We start from the raw sequence: 13,903 nt of genomic DNA, 5'->3' as shown, positions 1-13,903 counted from the left end.
TGGAGAGGAAGATCCGAGAAGGACGGGTGATTTGATTCTCGGGGGGTGGACAACAATTCTACTCAACTCGGGAAACTGATCTAAAGGTGCACCATAAATAAGGTAAGCAAAACCTGTTAAATCAAACTTTGCATATTGTCGTATAGTCTGCCTAAATTTTGATCAGTATTTCCGAGTAAGTATGAATTCTTGTGTAAATTTATAATTTGCTGACGAGTCGAAAAGAACAGTGTAGTGAAGATATGTAGAAACAAGCCAGCGACGGCTGGTGTGATATGAATCACTGATGAGATATCAGTCACAGTCTGATAGCTTTCAATGATGAGAGATCAATTAAAGGCCTAAAAAGTTCCAATAGGGATCGGACATATATAAATTCAGTTCCGATAGGGGTTGGACATGCGCATCAATGCTGATAGGGGTTAGTGCGATAGGGATCGGGAATAGAGATCAGTCAGAAACCTAACGCCGAGGGGGAGAAATTTAAATTTTGTCCTGTGTACCGGTAGAGGCTAGTCTGAGAAATTCACTGATAAGAGTCGGGAATAGAGATCAGTCAGGGGATAGTTAACTACTATTCATTAAACCTAACGCCGAGGGGAGAAATTGCAATTTTGTCCCGGGAACCGGTCGAGGCTAGACTGATAAGAGATTCGCCGATAGGGGTCGGCTTTCAGGGGTCAGAGAGATCGTGTATTAACGTGTATTAATTCTGATAGGGGTTCAATTCGATAGGGATCAGTAGGGGATAGAATTGGATTCTAGAGTTGAATTCTATCCAGTAAATCCGCTTAGCTCGGTCTGATAGGGGTCGAATTAATAGAGGTCAGAGATATAACCTGTAATTGTATGTTTTGTCTATTTGTAACTGTTTATATTAAAATGCAAGGTGGTTGTAATTGTTTCCATTAAGATTGTTGGTTGTTACATAGAGAGAAAGAGGCAGAAAAGAACAAAAATCACGTATTTAAGAAAGAGGGGTCAGATACGAAGGGAGCGAGATTGATGAGAATCCTGATTGAGGGAAAACTTTGGGCGTTTAGGTTGGTGCTGTTTTCTGTTGTTCAGATGCCGGAGTAACAAATGCAGATAACTGAAAATTGGGTCTATTTGCGGAGAATCTCAGTTCAATAAGCATTGGTGGTTCAGTGGTAGAATTCTCGCCTGCCACGTGGGAGGCCGGGGTTCGGTTCCCAGCTGAGGTGTAAAGAATAGTTATATATATCTGAGTTTTTGGTTGTAATTGAACTGGTTGTTTTGCAGAGAAAGTTATAGTAAAGATGAAGTTTTTAAGCACTATTAAAATAATCTACAAAATCTGGGAAATTGAGCTCTAGAAACTGATTAGAGTGTCCACTTCTGGTTATCTTACCCTAACGATGTAACTATAGAACGCATATTGGATTATCTCCGTCTGGGTGAAACATGTTAAATTAAACTGCCCTTAAAGTCTGAACATGTAATAATTTTTCTTCCCAGTATGAGAGAAGTTGCGGGATTTATTGAATAAACTGTTTTCCATAAAGTTAGAGAATTCGAGGGATGCTCGATGTAATTTATAATGTTGTACAAAGCCTAAGGTTTTCCATCAAACTAATTATCATTGCGTGATTAATGTGAAGTAGTAAAGTAACTGAAATACGTTGCATAAGTAAACAATCTACTTTCAATTAAAAGGCGCATCTGTTTCCTAGTCATTAGTGTCGATTTTATTCTTTGATTGCTAATATGTGCAATTTGGAATTTGAGAATCATAGCTGGAGTAACGTTCGTACTATTAAAATTGGGCTATTATTTTTCTGGGAATTACCGATAGTGACTTGTTTAGATTTTACTTTGTAAATGGGGTTTATATCCGGAGTAATTTTAGATATTCACAATAGCATTGGTGGTTCAGTGGTAGAATTCTCGCCTGCCACGCGGGAGGCCCGAGTTCCATTCCCAGTCATGGCGCTGGCTGAATTCAGAGTTTTTGATTGTAAATAATCTATTTGAATGATTGCCTGGAAAGTTATGGTCGCTAGTGTTTGTATAAGAGATAAATTGAACGTTTTCAATAGATTGTTTAGGTTAAATTGATAGACTATTTCAATTTAAAATAATAACGGTGAATTCCGATGCAAGACGATGTCTGTTCACTAGATGATCTGCTGAAATAATGTATTGAGAATTGGGTCGTATTTAAATTACTGTATCAATAGAGAAGACAGTGACTTGAATCAAATTAATTCTGAATAATAACGAGGGAACAATTACGATAGATTTGTGTCCATCGAAATGTTTTTATAAGATTAGCGAATTGAGAGATGTTGATTGATGTTGTAAACTCTAAATCAGGATTCAACAGATGTGATAAATTAGGTTTGGTTTATCGAACCCGAAATACTGTTGTTGCAGAAGCCAACCATTATTTACAATGAGTTGAAAATCGTTGCGAAATAAGTCAAGATTGAGCGCTTGTTGATGACATCACTCGCGAGGTTTCCGTCGCCACGGAAATGATGTCTTGACTGGGGGTGACAGAGAAAATGGTTAGTGTCCTTTAAAAGGAGTATGTAAATCGTCAGGAAAGATGCTAAAAACTAGCAGCTGATTCGCTGGGTGGGTATCATTGATTTGTGGCGTTTATTTGGACTGTAATTGGGCCGTGAGAGAGAGGGATTGGATGTCTGAGTCATAAAACATCGTGATGGTGGATTCTGATGGTTGTTGATTCTTGGTTTGATCGTTTGAATAGCACCAGTGAATTTGAGCACTGTTTCCATTATGTGGAACGGTGTCAGGGTATTAATGGTGAAAAGCAACCTCTATGGTAAAACATAATTGTACATGTTTCGGTAAACTAGCGAGGTTGAATTTGGTTATTTGAACATTTCCCTTGATACGTAGACATACGTAACAGGGGCAAGTTGTTTTTCCTTGAGGAACACGCAGATGGTGTTTTGTTTTATTGAGATGTAAATGTGAGTTGAAGGAGCCAAGGGAAAATACGTTATTTTTATTAAATATCAGGGATTATAATCTTGGGGAGAATGAGGCCATAAACGACCAAATTGGAAAGGCCTGGAAGTTTTGATTAATCATTAAGGTTTGCAAATATATACACATAAAACATTTGTTAGGACTATTTGTTTTGGTGCAAAGGTATTTTAAAGAGACACGCTCAAATATGGAACTTTATGAGTTTTTATTTTATGAGTTTTAAATTACACAAGTGAATTTGGATTTTAAGGATAAAGGGTTCTTTAATATGTCTAGTGTAGTATAGAACTTGACTATAAAAGGGTGGGTTGACTCATGGACCTTATCATCACTGTCTTCTAAGGTCTGATCAGCCTTGGGGAGAGTCATTGGTATAATGAATGTGGTCATATTGAGTACTAGTTTTAAGGTAAATTCATTATAAAGGAGTTTAGGTTAGGAGGTTAGGATAGGATATATATTAAGCCAATAGGGCAGGGAATTACATAGAAAAATAAGTTTCAGTTCTTAGGGGTGATAAATCACTGTAGACAAGGAATTCTGCACTCTGCAACATATATTAAATTCATGTTATTGTCAGATAGAATACTGAGAGTCCTTGAAGGAAGGATTTTGATATGATAAGCAATTTGTTTTGAATTTTTTTTTACCATTAGGGGTTTAAAAAAAAAAAAAATAGTATTAAATTTAACAGGTATATAGGACATCTGTGATGATTTAGGATTATTGTTAGGTTGATTAAGGAAATGTAAGGACTTTAGAGATTGACACTCATAGACATGATTTTGGATAAAGTCAAACAGTTAGAAGCTTAGTGGTATTTGAGAAATATGAGAGAAAAGGTTTAAATTGGTAAATATATATTTAAGAAAATATATAAGTAGCGCAGATAGTTCTTAAGTAGATAAGAAACTTGACAGGGAATTGGTACTGGATTGACGCCCAAGGGAGAATTGGACATGTGGAAAACTAAAAGGGGCTCCTTCATGATGTCAGACATAAAGATAATATACTAATCTTACCTAAGTCATTATTTAGAGTAGGTAAGGTTGATACCTGGGCAGAGTCAGGTATCAAAAGGGGGATGGGTAAATTGTGGTCTAGGATAGGATGGGGCTTATTGGATAGGAAACTAAAAAAAAAATGTAAGCTAACAATTGGGAATAGAAGTTAAAGATATAATCAGATAAAACATATGAGAAATTGTTTGTTAACCAAGCCTGTATGTCCAGGATTGTATGCATTACAGGTGAACTACAGGTGAAGTCACTCAATCCAGTCCCAGAGGCTTGGGGACCATAGAAGACCCCTGGTGACAGCTAGCTGAAAGAGCTACCCAGATTCATATCGCACGGCGGAAGGGTAAGACATTTTTTCACTGTCGGACAATAAACAGAGTTCGGGAGAAGAACTGGAATTAACAGAATTCCGGGGGCCAACTCTCGAATGAAGTAACCCTACCTGTCCTATCACCCCTGTTTTTGTTCATAGAGGTGAAGATGTGTCTGGCTCTGGCTAAGTGATGTGTATTTTGTTCCAAAATAAGCATAAGAGATCCCTAGATCTGGGTAGATAAGAAGTTAGAATAGAGATTACACGGTAACCGACTTCGGACAGTTCTGGGATTGGAGAAGAGGGTATCCTTATAGCATGGAGGATCCCACAAGGGTGGATAGGTTTTCCATGATATGGGGAAACCTGGGAGCAATGTTGAACTTTGTAAAGGTGATGAAATCCTACTAACCATCAAAACTATTAAGCTCTCTGATGCAGGCACTCACACCCTCGGACTACAAAGGACGAGGACAGACATGATGGGTGTGTTTTCTATCAAGGTACTGCCAAGACCAGAGGTAACCGGACACACTCCTCTACCACCACTGTGTTAAAAATACCATTCAGGTAATTAATGTTAGAGACTATTCGGCTATTGATCAATTAGAAACTGAGACTGGTTTTGATAGTAGGGACAATTTGTGGCTGTCTTATATGAGGTACACAGCTAAAACCCTGAGAAGAAAGGACTGTATTATTTGTAGTCATGATAGACCTGTTCTGGCTACACACCCATTTGCTGTAGGAGAAGGAGGGGGGTGGTTGTGTATTTTGAGAAGTTTTTACCAGGTTAAGCCCAATTCAACCCTCTGTTCCTCTTTGAGCCTTGTGTTTCCTGCAGTACCTCCTCATCGGGCCTCTTGGGGTGTTGAGGCATATGGGGGCAATTACGAGTGCATCACGGGTACAGGTAATGGCATTGATTATGGGAGATTGCCTGAAGCTGATTGCAGGAGTAACATAACCATTAATTCCACTTGGCCAGTTACAGGCCTAAACCAAACTAGTGGTCTGGCTGATGTATGTTGGATGAGTGGAGCCAAAGAGTGCTGAGACCCATTCTTAGAGGAGAATGGCAAGGTACGTGTGGTCTGACCAGTTTGATAATTCCACGGACCATTGTTGATGTTGTTGCTGAACAGCTGCTGAGTTCTGTAACCAGGGGACCTGAAAACATTCCATCCCATGGGAGACAGATGTAGTAGTGCTCCATGGACAGAGGATGTAGTTGACATACACACTAACCTGTTGGGAGTGCCAGTGGGGATTCCTCATGAGTTTCAGGCCTTGGGTAGGAATGATGGACTCTGGCACTTACTACCTACTATGGGTCCAGCCATGGTGGATGCTGGACAGACTGCATGGATTAATTATATCTACTATAATCAACAGCGTTTTGTGAATTACTCCCGTGATGCACTCACTAGTATGTCTGAACAGCTTGAGGCCACATTTGGGGTTTCCAGACAGAATAGACGTCTGCAAGATGTTCGGTAAACAATGTTGCACGTATATTCCTAATACCAGTCCAGATGATAGTTTTTAAACTTCACAATCTAAGGCGGGGTTGATGCACTGTCTGCTAAGATGAGGTCCACGGGGGGGTGGAGGAGTCTGTTCTCTTGGCCTGGTTTGGTAAGTACACTGGTATGATGGTTACTGGATTTCTGACCCTAATTCTTGTATTATTTGTTATTGATGTGATGTGCTGCTGCATCATACTGTGTTTTGACAAGTCTGTTACAGATGTGGTGAGGGCTTCAGGCATGATGCCTTTGCTTGATGCTCCAGTTGGCGATGCTGATACGGAAGCATGCTTTCAGGGGAGGATGGGATTGACTGATGATGACACATGGTTTGGAGTCCCTGGGTGGCAAAGAGCCCACCTGGTACAGGATAGAAGTAGCTGAGAGGACCAGATGGTTTCTAATAATTCTTTACTCTGTTTTCCATGACCAAAGTTTTATCCTACATCTTACATGTCAATAGCAATAAAGTTTTATCCTGTTTTTGATAAGTGACACCCTTGGGGGGAACAAGGGCATACAACAAAGGCATATATAACTTGTTATTAGTAATAAACTTTTATTATTTTCATGAAATGCTATGACTGCTGAAATAAAGGATAATTGAGTGACACCTAGCTGGTGTCAAAAGGGGGACCTAAATTTCACACTATTTTCTTTTGTTCTGTTTTTGAATGAGCTGTTCTCTTTTGACATGAAGGTAGTTTACACTTTGTAACTGTTATATGATTCATTGCTGAGTTTTTGTTCACACCCTTGGGGTTATTTTACATTATAGCCATTACCATATATATGATTGAATATTATCTGCTGTTGCCTTGTGTGGATGTATGTATGTGTTATGCTACCTAGCTGATTTGAACCATTCTTAAAAGTATCAGGGCCATGGAACTTTCTCATGCTGGAAAAATACAGAAGGGAGGGCACATTCAGAGCGTGGGGTTGCGAGAACAAGCGGTCTTTTTGGTTAGATAACAGGAGCCAGGTGCGAGATAACGGTATGGAGCATGAGACCCATCTTTCAGTTTTTGCAGCAATTTTAGGAGGGGGATCCAGTTGCTTTTATTGATTAAGCTTCTCCATTGTATGTCGTGTCCCATCTGGGATGGGAAGAGGGGGAAATTATTTTTCTTTGTGGGCCATTTCCGGATAGACATACCTAGTTTAGGATATTTTTCCTTTTTGGATTATGTCTTCGTTTTTGCTTGGAGTAATGTATCTGGACTATATCACATCTCTTAGGAGATGTGAAGAGAAGTATCAGAAACTTTTTCCTGCTGGAAAAAGTGGGCTAATGTGGACAATCATTTTACTTTTATTTTGAGCTGTTCTCCGCTCTGTTAAATGAGGGTTGTAAGTTCCTAGGTGGCTGGTAGCCAACTTAGTACATAGTGGGATTGAATGGAGAACATGATGGTAATACATAAATATCTATTTCTGTTTAGTACCGTGCCTTATTTCATAGTCCTTTTGGGAGAAGTTTCTCTTTGTGTCTGGATCCAGTTAGGTTGTGTCACGTCTCTGGTGAGACGTGAAGAGAGGGTTTTGTAAGGAATTGCTATTTCGTATGCAGGTGACTAACTTACTGCTAATTACATGGCTACAACTCACAGTAAAGCCTGTGGGGTCCCCTACAGGATAGCTCCCACATTACACACATAATCTCCTTTTTTAACCGAACACTGTGTGCCCGAAGAAGATCCTACGATGACGGACAGACAACTGAGCCAATGGCGGAAGACTACAGACTACAACCAGCTGAACCAATCCGGAGATCCGATCTTCCTAGGGTCAACCTACTTTCTGTGACGTATATAAGGGCTGTGCTGACTGTTTGCGCTCTCTCTGCCTGCCGTTCCACACGAACTAACGGAAGAGCCGTAATTACGTTGTAATACATATTTTCACTCTGAATAAACTGTTTACTTGTCATAAAATGTACCACTTAGTCTGAATCTATCCTTGACCGGCTCACCCATCTACATATCCAATTGCTAACAAGAGCGAGAGACAGATCGAGAGAGCGAGACAGATCGAGAGAGCGAGACAGATCGAGAGAGCGAGACAGATCGAGAGAGCGAGACAGATCGAGAGAGCGAGAGAAAAGGTTGCCTCCAGGTCATTACATCTATTCTGAGTCACATGGTGGTAGAGCAGAGACAGAAGGCCAAGGTCAGAGTAAAGGTTATTGGTGTGTGTACTTGTGTGAATTGGAAATCGGAGAGCGGGGAAGCTGCCAGGGACAGCCATTTTGCTGGCGTCCCTCGAGCAATAAGTGCCTTGCTCAAGGGCACGAGAACAGAATTTTCACATTGTCGGCTCCTGGTTCGTGTGTGTGTGTGTGTGTGTGTGTGTGTGTGTGTGTGTGTGTGTGTGTGGACGTCCTTTCCCTTACCTGACCATGTAGTCGTTGCGGATCAGCAGCAAGTGCTGCATCAGAGACAGTAAGTGTGTTTCAGCCTTGGAGTCTTTGACTGTGTTCATCACGATCTGGAACACCTCCATCACGTCAGTAGGACCACACGTTAAGGACAACAACCGCATGAGGGGTCAGAGGGGTCAATGGAACAGACATACTTCAGTCTCAATTTACCCTAGTACAACAACTTTTATCATTCAATGAGAGGAGGGGACAGAGAGGAGGGGACGCAGAGGAGGGGACGCAGAGGAGGGGACGCAGAGGATGATGTATGTGCAGTTATCAATGTACATGAAATAATATACAAATGTAAAATCCTAAGAGCTCAAAGCCGTTTAACAGTTTGATACAATACGTTTTTTGATCAAATGATAGTTATAAACTAATAAGGAATGAACCGTGATCAAATGTGCCAGAACCAAATCAATCAAGGTAAAAGAAAAGCACTGTGGAAATGCTTGTGCTTTGTGTGAGAAAAGATGGCACCTTGGAGCCACCTGGTGGTGAAACGAAGGAATGAACATTAGAGGACAGTGACTTCCTGTGTAATAGGGGGCTAACCTAAGAAGGCACCCCATTCCTTATTAGGGCACTAAAGTCCCTGATAAACAGCAGGTCGTTACAGGGAACAAGGTGCTATTTGATACAGCCATACAATAAACTCCTGTCACTGAGACAGCTGAACAAGCTGCCCTATATAGAGGGACGATTTGAGCCTCCCTGAAGAGGAAGGATATTCCATCTCAACGCGCACGTCATTGAGGCGGGCCTGGAGTTCTTCAGAATCATCCTCAGCCTGGTCGTCAAAAACACTGAGCTGCACCCTCAGCTCCTCATTCTCTATGGTCCGAATCTCCTACAGGAGAGACGGAAAGGAGGGTCAATAAAAATCACCACACTTCTGAACATCAAGGCAAACATCAGTTTCCAATGGTTCAGAGTAAGTTTGAGAGTGAGTTAGTGTGTGTGTGTTTGTCTCACCGTCAGCAGGTCTCGTAGGCCCAGTCTCAGCAGTTCTGAGCGGATGTGGATCCTGTAGTCCAGCTCTTCTCCTCGACTGATGAGAGCGTTGATGAGCTGCATACAGCCATTCTTCAGGCCGATGTTGGGCTTGTTCATACCAGAGAGGAGTGGCTGAAACCTCTCAATGTCCTGCTTCTCTGCCTCCTCAGTGATGGCCTCCAGAACACGCTCATGACTACAGGGAGTCACACACATTAATACACAGAAACACACACACACACAGATTATACAAAACATTAAGGAACACCTTCCCAATATGGAGTTGCACCCCCTTTTGCCTTCAGAACAGGCTCAACTCATCAGGACATGAACTCTACAAGGTGTCAAGTGTTCCACAGGGATGCTGGCCCATGTTGACTCTAATGCTTCCCACAGTTGTGTCAAGTTTGCTGGAGGACAATTCTTGATACACAGGAAACATCATTGCAGTTCTTGACACAAACTGGCACCTACTACCATACCCTGTTCAAAAGCATTTCTATATTGTATCTTGCACATTCACCCTCTGAATGGCACACAAACACAATCCAGGTCTCAATTTTCTCAAGGCTTAAAAATATGTATTTCACCTGTCTCCTCCCCTCCATCTAAGTGACGTCAATAAGGGATCATAGCTTCTTTAACCTGTCTCCTCCCCTCCATCTAAGTGACATCAATAAGGGATCATAGTCTCCTCCCCTCCATCTTGACTTTAACCTGTCTCCTCCCTCCATCTAAGTGACATCAATAAGGGATCATAGTCTCCTCCCCTCCATTTAACCTGTCTCCTCTCCCTCCATCTAAGTGACATCAATAAGGGATCATAGCTTCTTTAACCTGTCTCCTCCCTCCATCTAAGTGACATCAATAAGGGATCATAGCTTCTTTAACCTGTCTCCTCCCCTCCATCTAAGTGACATCAATAAGGGATCATAGCTTCTTTAACCTGTCTCCTCTCCCTCCATCTAAGTGACATCAATAAGGGATCATAGCTTCTTTAACCTGTCTCCTCGCCTCCATCTGTCTAGCTTCTTTCGCCTCCATCTAAGTGACATCAATAAGGGATCACCTGTCTCCTCCCCTCCATCTAGCTCACCTGTCTCCTCTCCCTCCATCTTTAACCTGTCTCCTCCCCTCCATCTAAGTGACATCAATAAGGGATCATAGCTTCTTTAACCTGTCTCCTCCCCTCCATCTAAGTGACATCAATAAGGGATCATGGCTTATTTCACCTGGATTCACCTGGTCAGTCTATGTCATGGAAAGATCAGGTGTTCTTAATGTTTTGTACACACACACACGTACGTACAGGTTGTCAGGGTGTTCCAGGATGCAGATGGCCGAGAGCAGTTTGACCACATCCACCATCATGTGAGGGACCCGGGGGTTGATGGCTCGGACCAGAAGAGGGATGCCCTCGGCAGACGTCAACATGGCCTTCAGACCATACTTGTTGTTCATGAAGGCTTTGAGACAGCGCACAATCTCGTGTTGACACTTCACACCCATATTCCTATATGACAGGAAGACAGGAGAGGTGAAGGTGCATTACTGCATGGGCAAGGGTTGACATACGAAACAGGGGACTAGCACATCGACTGCAGAAGGCCACGGGGTACGAGGGTGTGGATATCTTACGGGTACTCATCCTTCTCCTCCTGGATCTTCCTCATGATGTTGAGCAGCAGAGCCAGGCCCTCGTCTCCAAAGTTCTGCACCCAGCTGACAGGGTTGTTGTTGAGGGAGACACGGAGAGACTCCAGACAGCCCAGGAGCTGTGTGTCTCTGGGCTCCATCCTCAGCTCCTGGATGTACATCATGGCTGACCTGGAACACTCCTTCTGGCTCTGACCCTATCACCCCCGTGGTATTGGTACATTGGGCATAGAGAGGACAGGTTATCGCTGTCCTAAGTCTACTGCTAATACGGGTGTTATCCCAGTAACACAGCTTTTGTTACTCACAGCTTTCGATGTGTGGAGGTACTGGGAAACCATCTCTCGTTTGATGGAGATGTCTTTCGCCCGCAGAGGCCGCTGCTTCTCGTCATTCAGGTTCATATCCACCTGGGGGTCGTAGAGTGAGCATCCCACAACAACCTACAGTTCACACACGCTTGGTCCACACTCACACACATCCTTATCCTTTCTCTCTCTCACCAGCCTCTACCGAGTCAGTATCTCTGTGTTTAACCCTCTCTCTCACCAGTCTCTAGTCAGTATCTCTCACCAGCCTCTAGTCAGTATCTCTATGTTTAACCCTCTCTCTCACCAGCCTCTAGTCAGTATCTCTGTGTTTAACCCTCTCTCTCACCAGTCTCTACTCAGTATCTCTCACCAGCCTCTAGCCAGTATCTCTGTGTTTAACCCTCTCTCTCACCAGTCTCTAGTCAGTATCTCTCAGCAGCCTCTAGTCAGTATCTCTGTGTTTAACTCTCTCTCTCAGCAGCCTCTAGTCAGTATCTCTGTGTTTAACCCGCTCTCACACCAGCCTCTTGTCAGTATCTCTGTGTTTAACCCTCTCGCTCACCAGCCTCTAGTCAGTATCTCTGTGTTTAACCCTCTCTCTCAGCAGCCTCTAGTCAGTATCTGTGTTTAACCCTCTCTCTCAGCAGCCTCTAGTCAGTATCTCTGTGTTTAACCCTCTCTCACCAGTATCTCTGTGTTTAACCCTCTCTCTCACCAGTATCTCTGTGTTTAACCCTCTCTCTCACCAGTATCACTGTGTTTAACCCTCTCTCTCACCAGCATCTCTGTGTTTAACCCTCTCTCTCACCAGTCTCTAGTCAGTATCTGTGTTTAACCCTCTCTCTCACCAGTATCTCTGTGTTTAACCCTCTCTCTCACCAGTCTCTAGTCAGTATCTCTCACCATCTCAGTATCTCTGTGTTTAACCCTCTCTCTCACCAGCATCTCTGTGTTTAAGTCTCTAGTCAGTATCCTCTCTCTCAGTCCAGCCTCACCAGTCAGTATCTCTGTGTTTAACCCTCTCTCTCACCAGCCTCTAGTCAGTATCTCTCACCAGTCAGTATCTCTGTGTTTAACCCTCTCTCACCAGTATCTCTCACCAGTCAGTATCTCTGTGTTTAACCCTCTCTCACCAGCCTCTAGTCAGTATCTCTGTGTTTAACCCTCTCTCTCACCAGCCTCTAGTCAGTATCTCTCACCAGTCTTAGTATCTCTGTGTTTAACCCTCTCTCACCAGCCTCTGGTCAGTATCTCTGTGTTTAACCCTCTCTCACCAGCCTCTAGTCTCTGTGTTTAACCTCTCTCTCACCAGTCTCTGTCAGTATCTCTCACCAGCCTCTAGTCAGTATCTCTGTGTTTAACCCTCTCTCTCACCAGCAGCCTCTAGTCAGTATCTCTCACCAGACTCTAGCCAGTATCTCTGTGTTTAACCCTCTCTCTCACCAGTCTCTAGTCAGTCACCATCAGTATCTCTGTGTTTAATCTCCCTCTCTCACCAGCCTCTTGTCAGTATCTCTCACCAGCCTCAGTCAGTATCTCTGTGTTTAACCCTCTCTCACCAGCCTCTAGTCAGTATCTCTGTGTTTAACCTCTCTCACCAGCCTCTCAGCAGCCTCTAGTCAGTATCTCTGTGTTTAACCCTCTCTCTCACCAGCCTCTAGTCAGTATCTCTGTGTTTAACTCAGTATCTCCCTCTCTCACCAGCCTCTGGTCAGTATCTCTGTGTTTAACCCTCTCTCAGTATCTCTGTGTTTAACCCTCTCTCTCACCAGCCTCTGGTCATCTCTGTGTTTAACCCTCTCTCACCAGCCCTAGTCAGTATCACTCTCTCACCAGTATCTCTCACCCAGCCTCTAGTCAGTATCTCTGTGTTTAACCCTCTCTCACCAGTCTCTAGTCAGTATCTCTCACCAGCCTCTCAGTATCTCTGTGTTTAAGTCTCTAGTCAGTATCTCTCACCAGCCTCTAGTCAGTATCTCTGTGTTTAACCCTCTCTCAGCCCAGTCAGTATCTCTGTGCAGTCTCTAGTCAGTCACCATCTGGTCAGTATCTCTGTGTTTAACCCTCTCTCACCAGCCTCTAGTCAGTCTGTGTTTCTCTCACCAGCCTCTGGTCAGTAGTTTAACCCTCTCTCACCAGCCTCTAGTCAGTATCACTGTGTTTAACCCTCTCTCTCACCAGTCTCTAGTCAGTATCTCTCACCAGCCTCTAGTCAGTATCTCTGTGTTTAACCCTCTCTCACCAGCCTCTAGTCAGTATATCTGTGTTTAACCCTCTCTCACCAGCCTCTCTGTGTTTAACCCCCTCTCTCACCAGACTCTAGTCAGTATCTCTGTGTTTAACCTCTCTCTCACCAGTCTCTAGTCAGTATCTATCTCTCACCATCTGTGTTTAACCTCTCTCTCACCAGTCTCTAGTCAGTATCTCTCACCAGCCTCTAGCCAGTATCTCTGTAGTCAGTATCTCTGTGTTTAAGCCTCTTGTCTCTCTCACCAGCCTCTAGTCAGTATCTCTGTGTTTAACCCTCTCTCTCTGTGTTTAACCCCTCTCTCACCAGCCTCTAGTCAGTATCTCTGTGTTTAACCCAGCCTCTAGTCAGTATCTCTGTGTTTAACCCTCTCTCTCACCAGTCTCTAGTCAGTATCTCTGTGTTTAACCCTCTCTCACCAGCC

The 13,903-nt window shown here is 43.2% G+C and overlaps 1 protein-coding gene across 1 annotated transcript in view; it reads right to left on the bottom strand.

The window, feature by feature from the left end:
• LOC115126146 (protein diaphanous homolog 1-like) overlaps positions 1 to 13,903 on the bottom strand; it is a 126,399-nt gene that overhangs the window by 74,515 nt on the left and 37,981 nt on the right. The window contains exons 4-9 of the mRNA XM_065018545.1: positions 11,229 to 11,330; positions 10,903 to 11,117; positions 10,574 to 10,777; positions 9,244 to 9,460; positions 9,000 to 9,118; positions 8,239 to 8,355 (exon numbers count right to left, since the gene is read on the bottom strand). Of these exons, the coding sequence (XP_064874617.1) occupies positions 8,239 to 8,355; positions 9,000 to 9,118; positions 9,244 to 9,460; positions 10,574 to 10,777; positions 10,903 to 11,117; positions 11,229 to 11,330 (974 nt within the window). The remainder of the gene's footprint in view (positions 1 to 8,238; positions 8,356 to 8,999; positions 9,119 to 9,243; positions 9,461 to 10,573; positions 10,778 to 10,902; positions 11,118 to 11,228; positions 11,331 to 13,903) is intronic.

This window comes from Oncorhynchus nerka, linkage group LG5, assembly GCF_034236695.1.
Source record: "Oncorhynchus nerka isolate Pitt River linkage group LG5, Oner_Uvic_2.0, whole genome shotgun sequence".
Classification (NCBI taxonomy): Eukaryota; Metazoa; Chordata; class Actinopteri; order Salmoniformes; family Salmonidae; genus Oncorhynchus; species Oncorhynchus nerka.
This window is presented reverse-complemented; position numbering and strand designations above follow the sequence as displayed.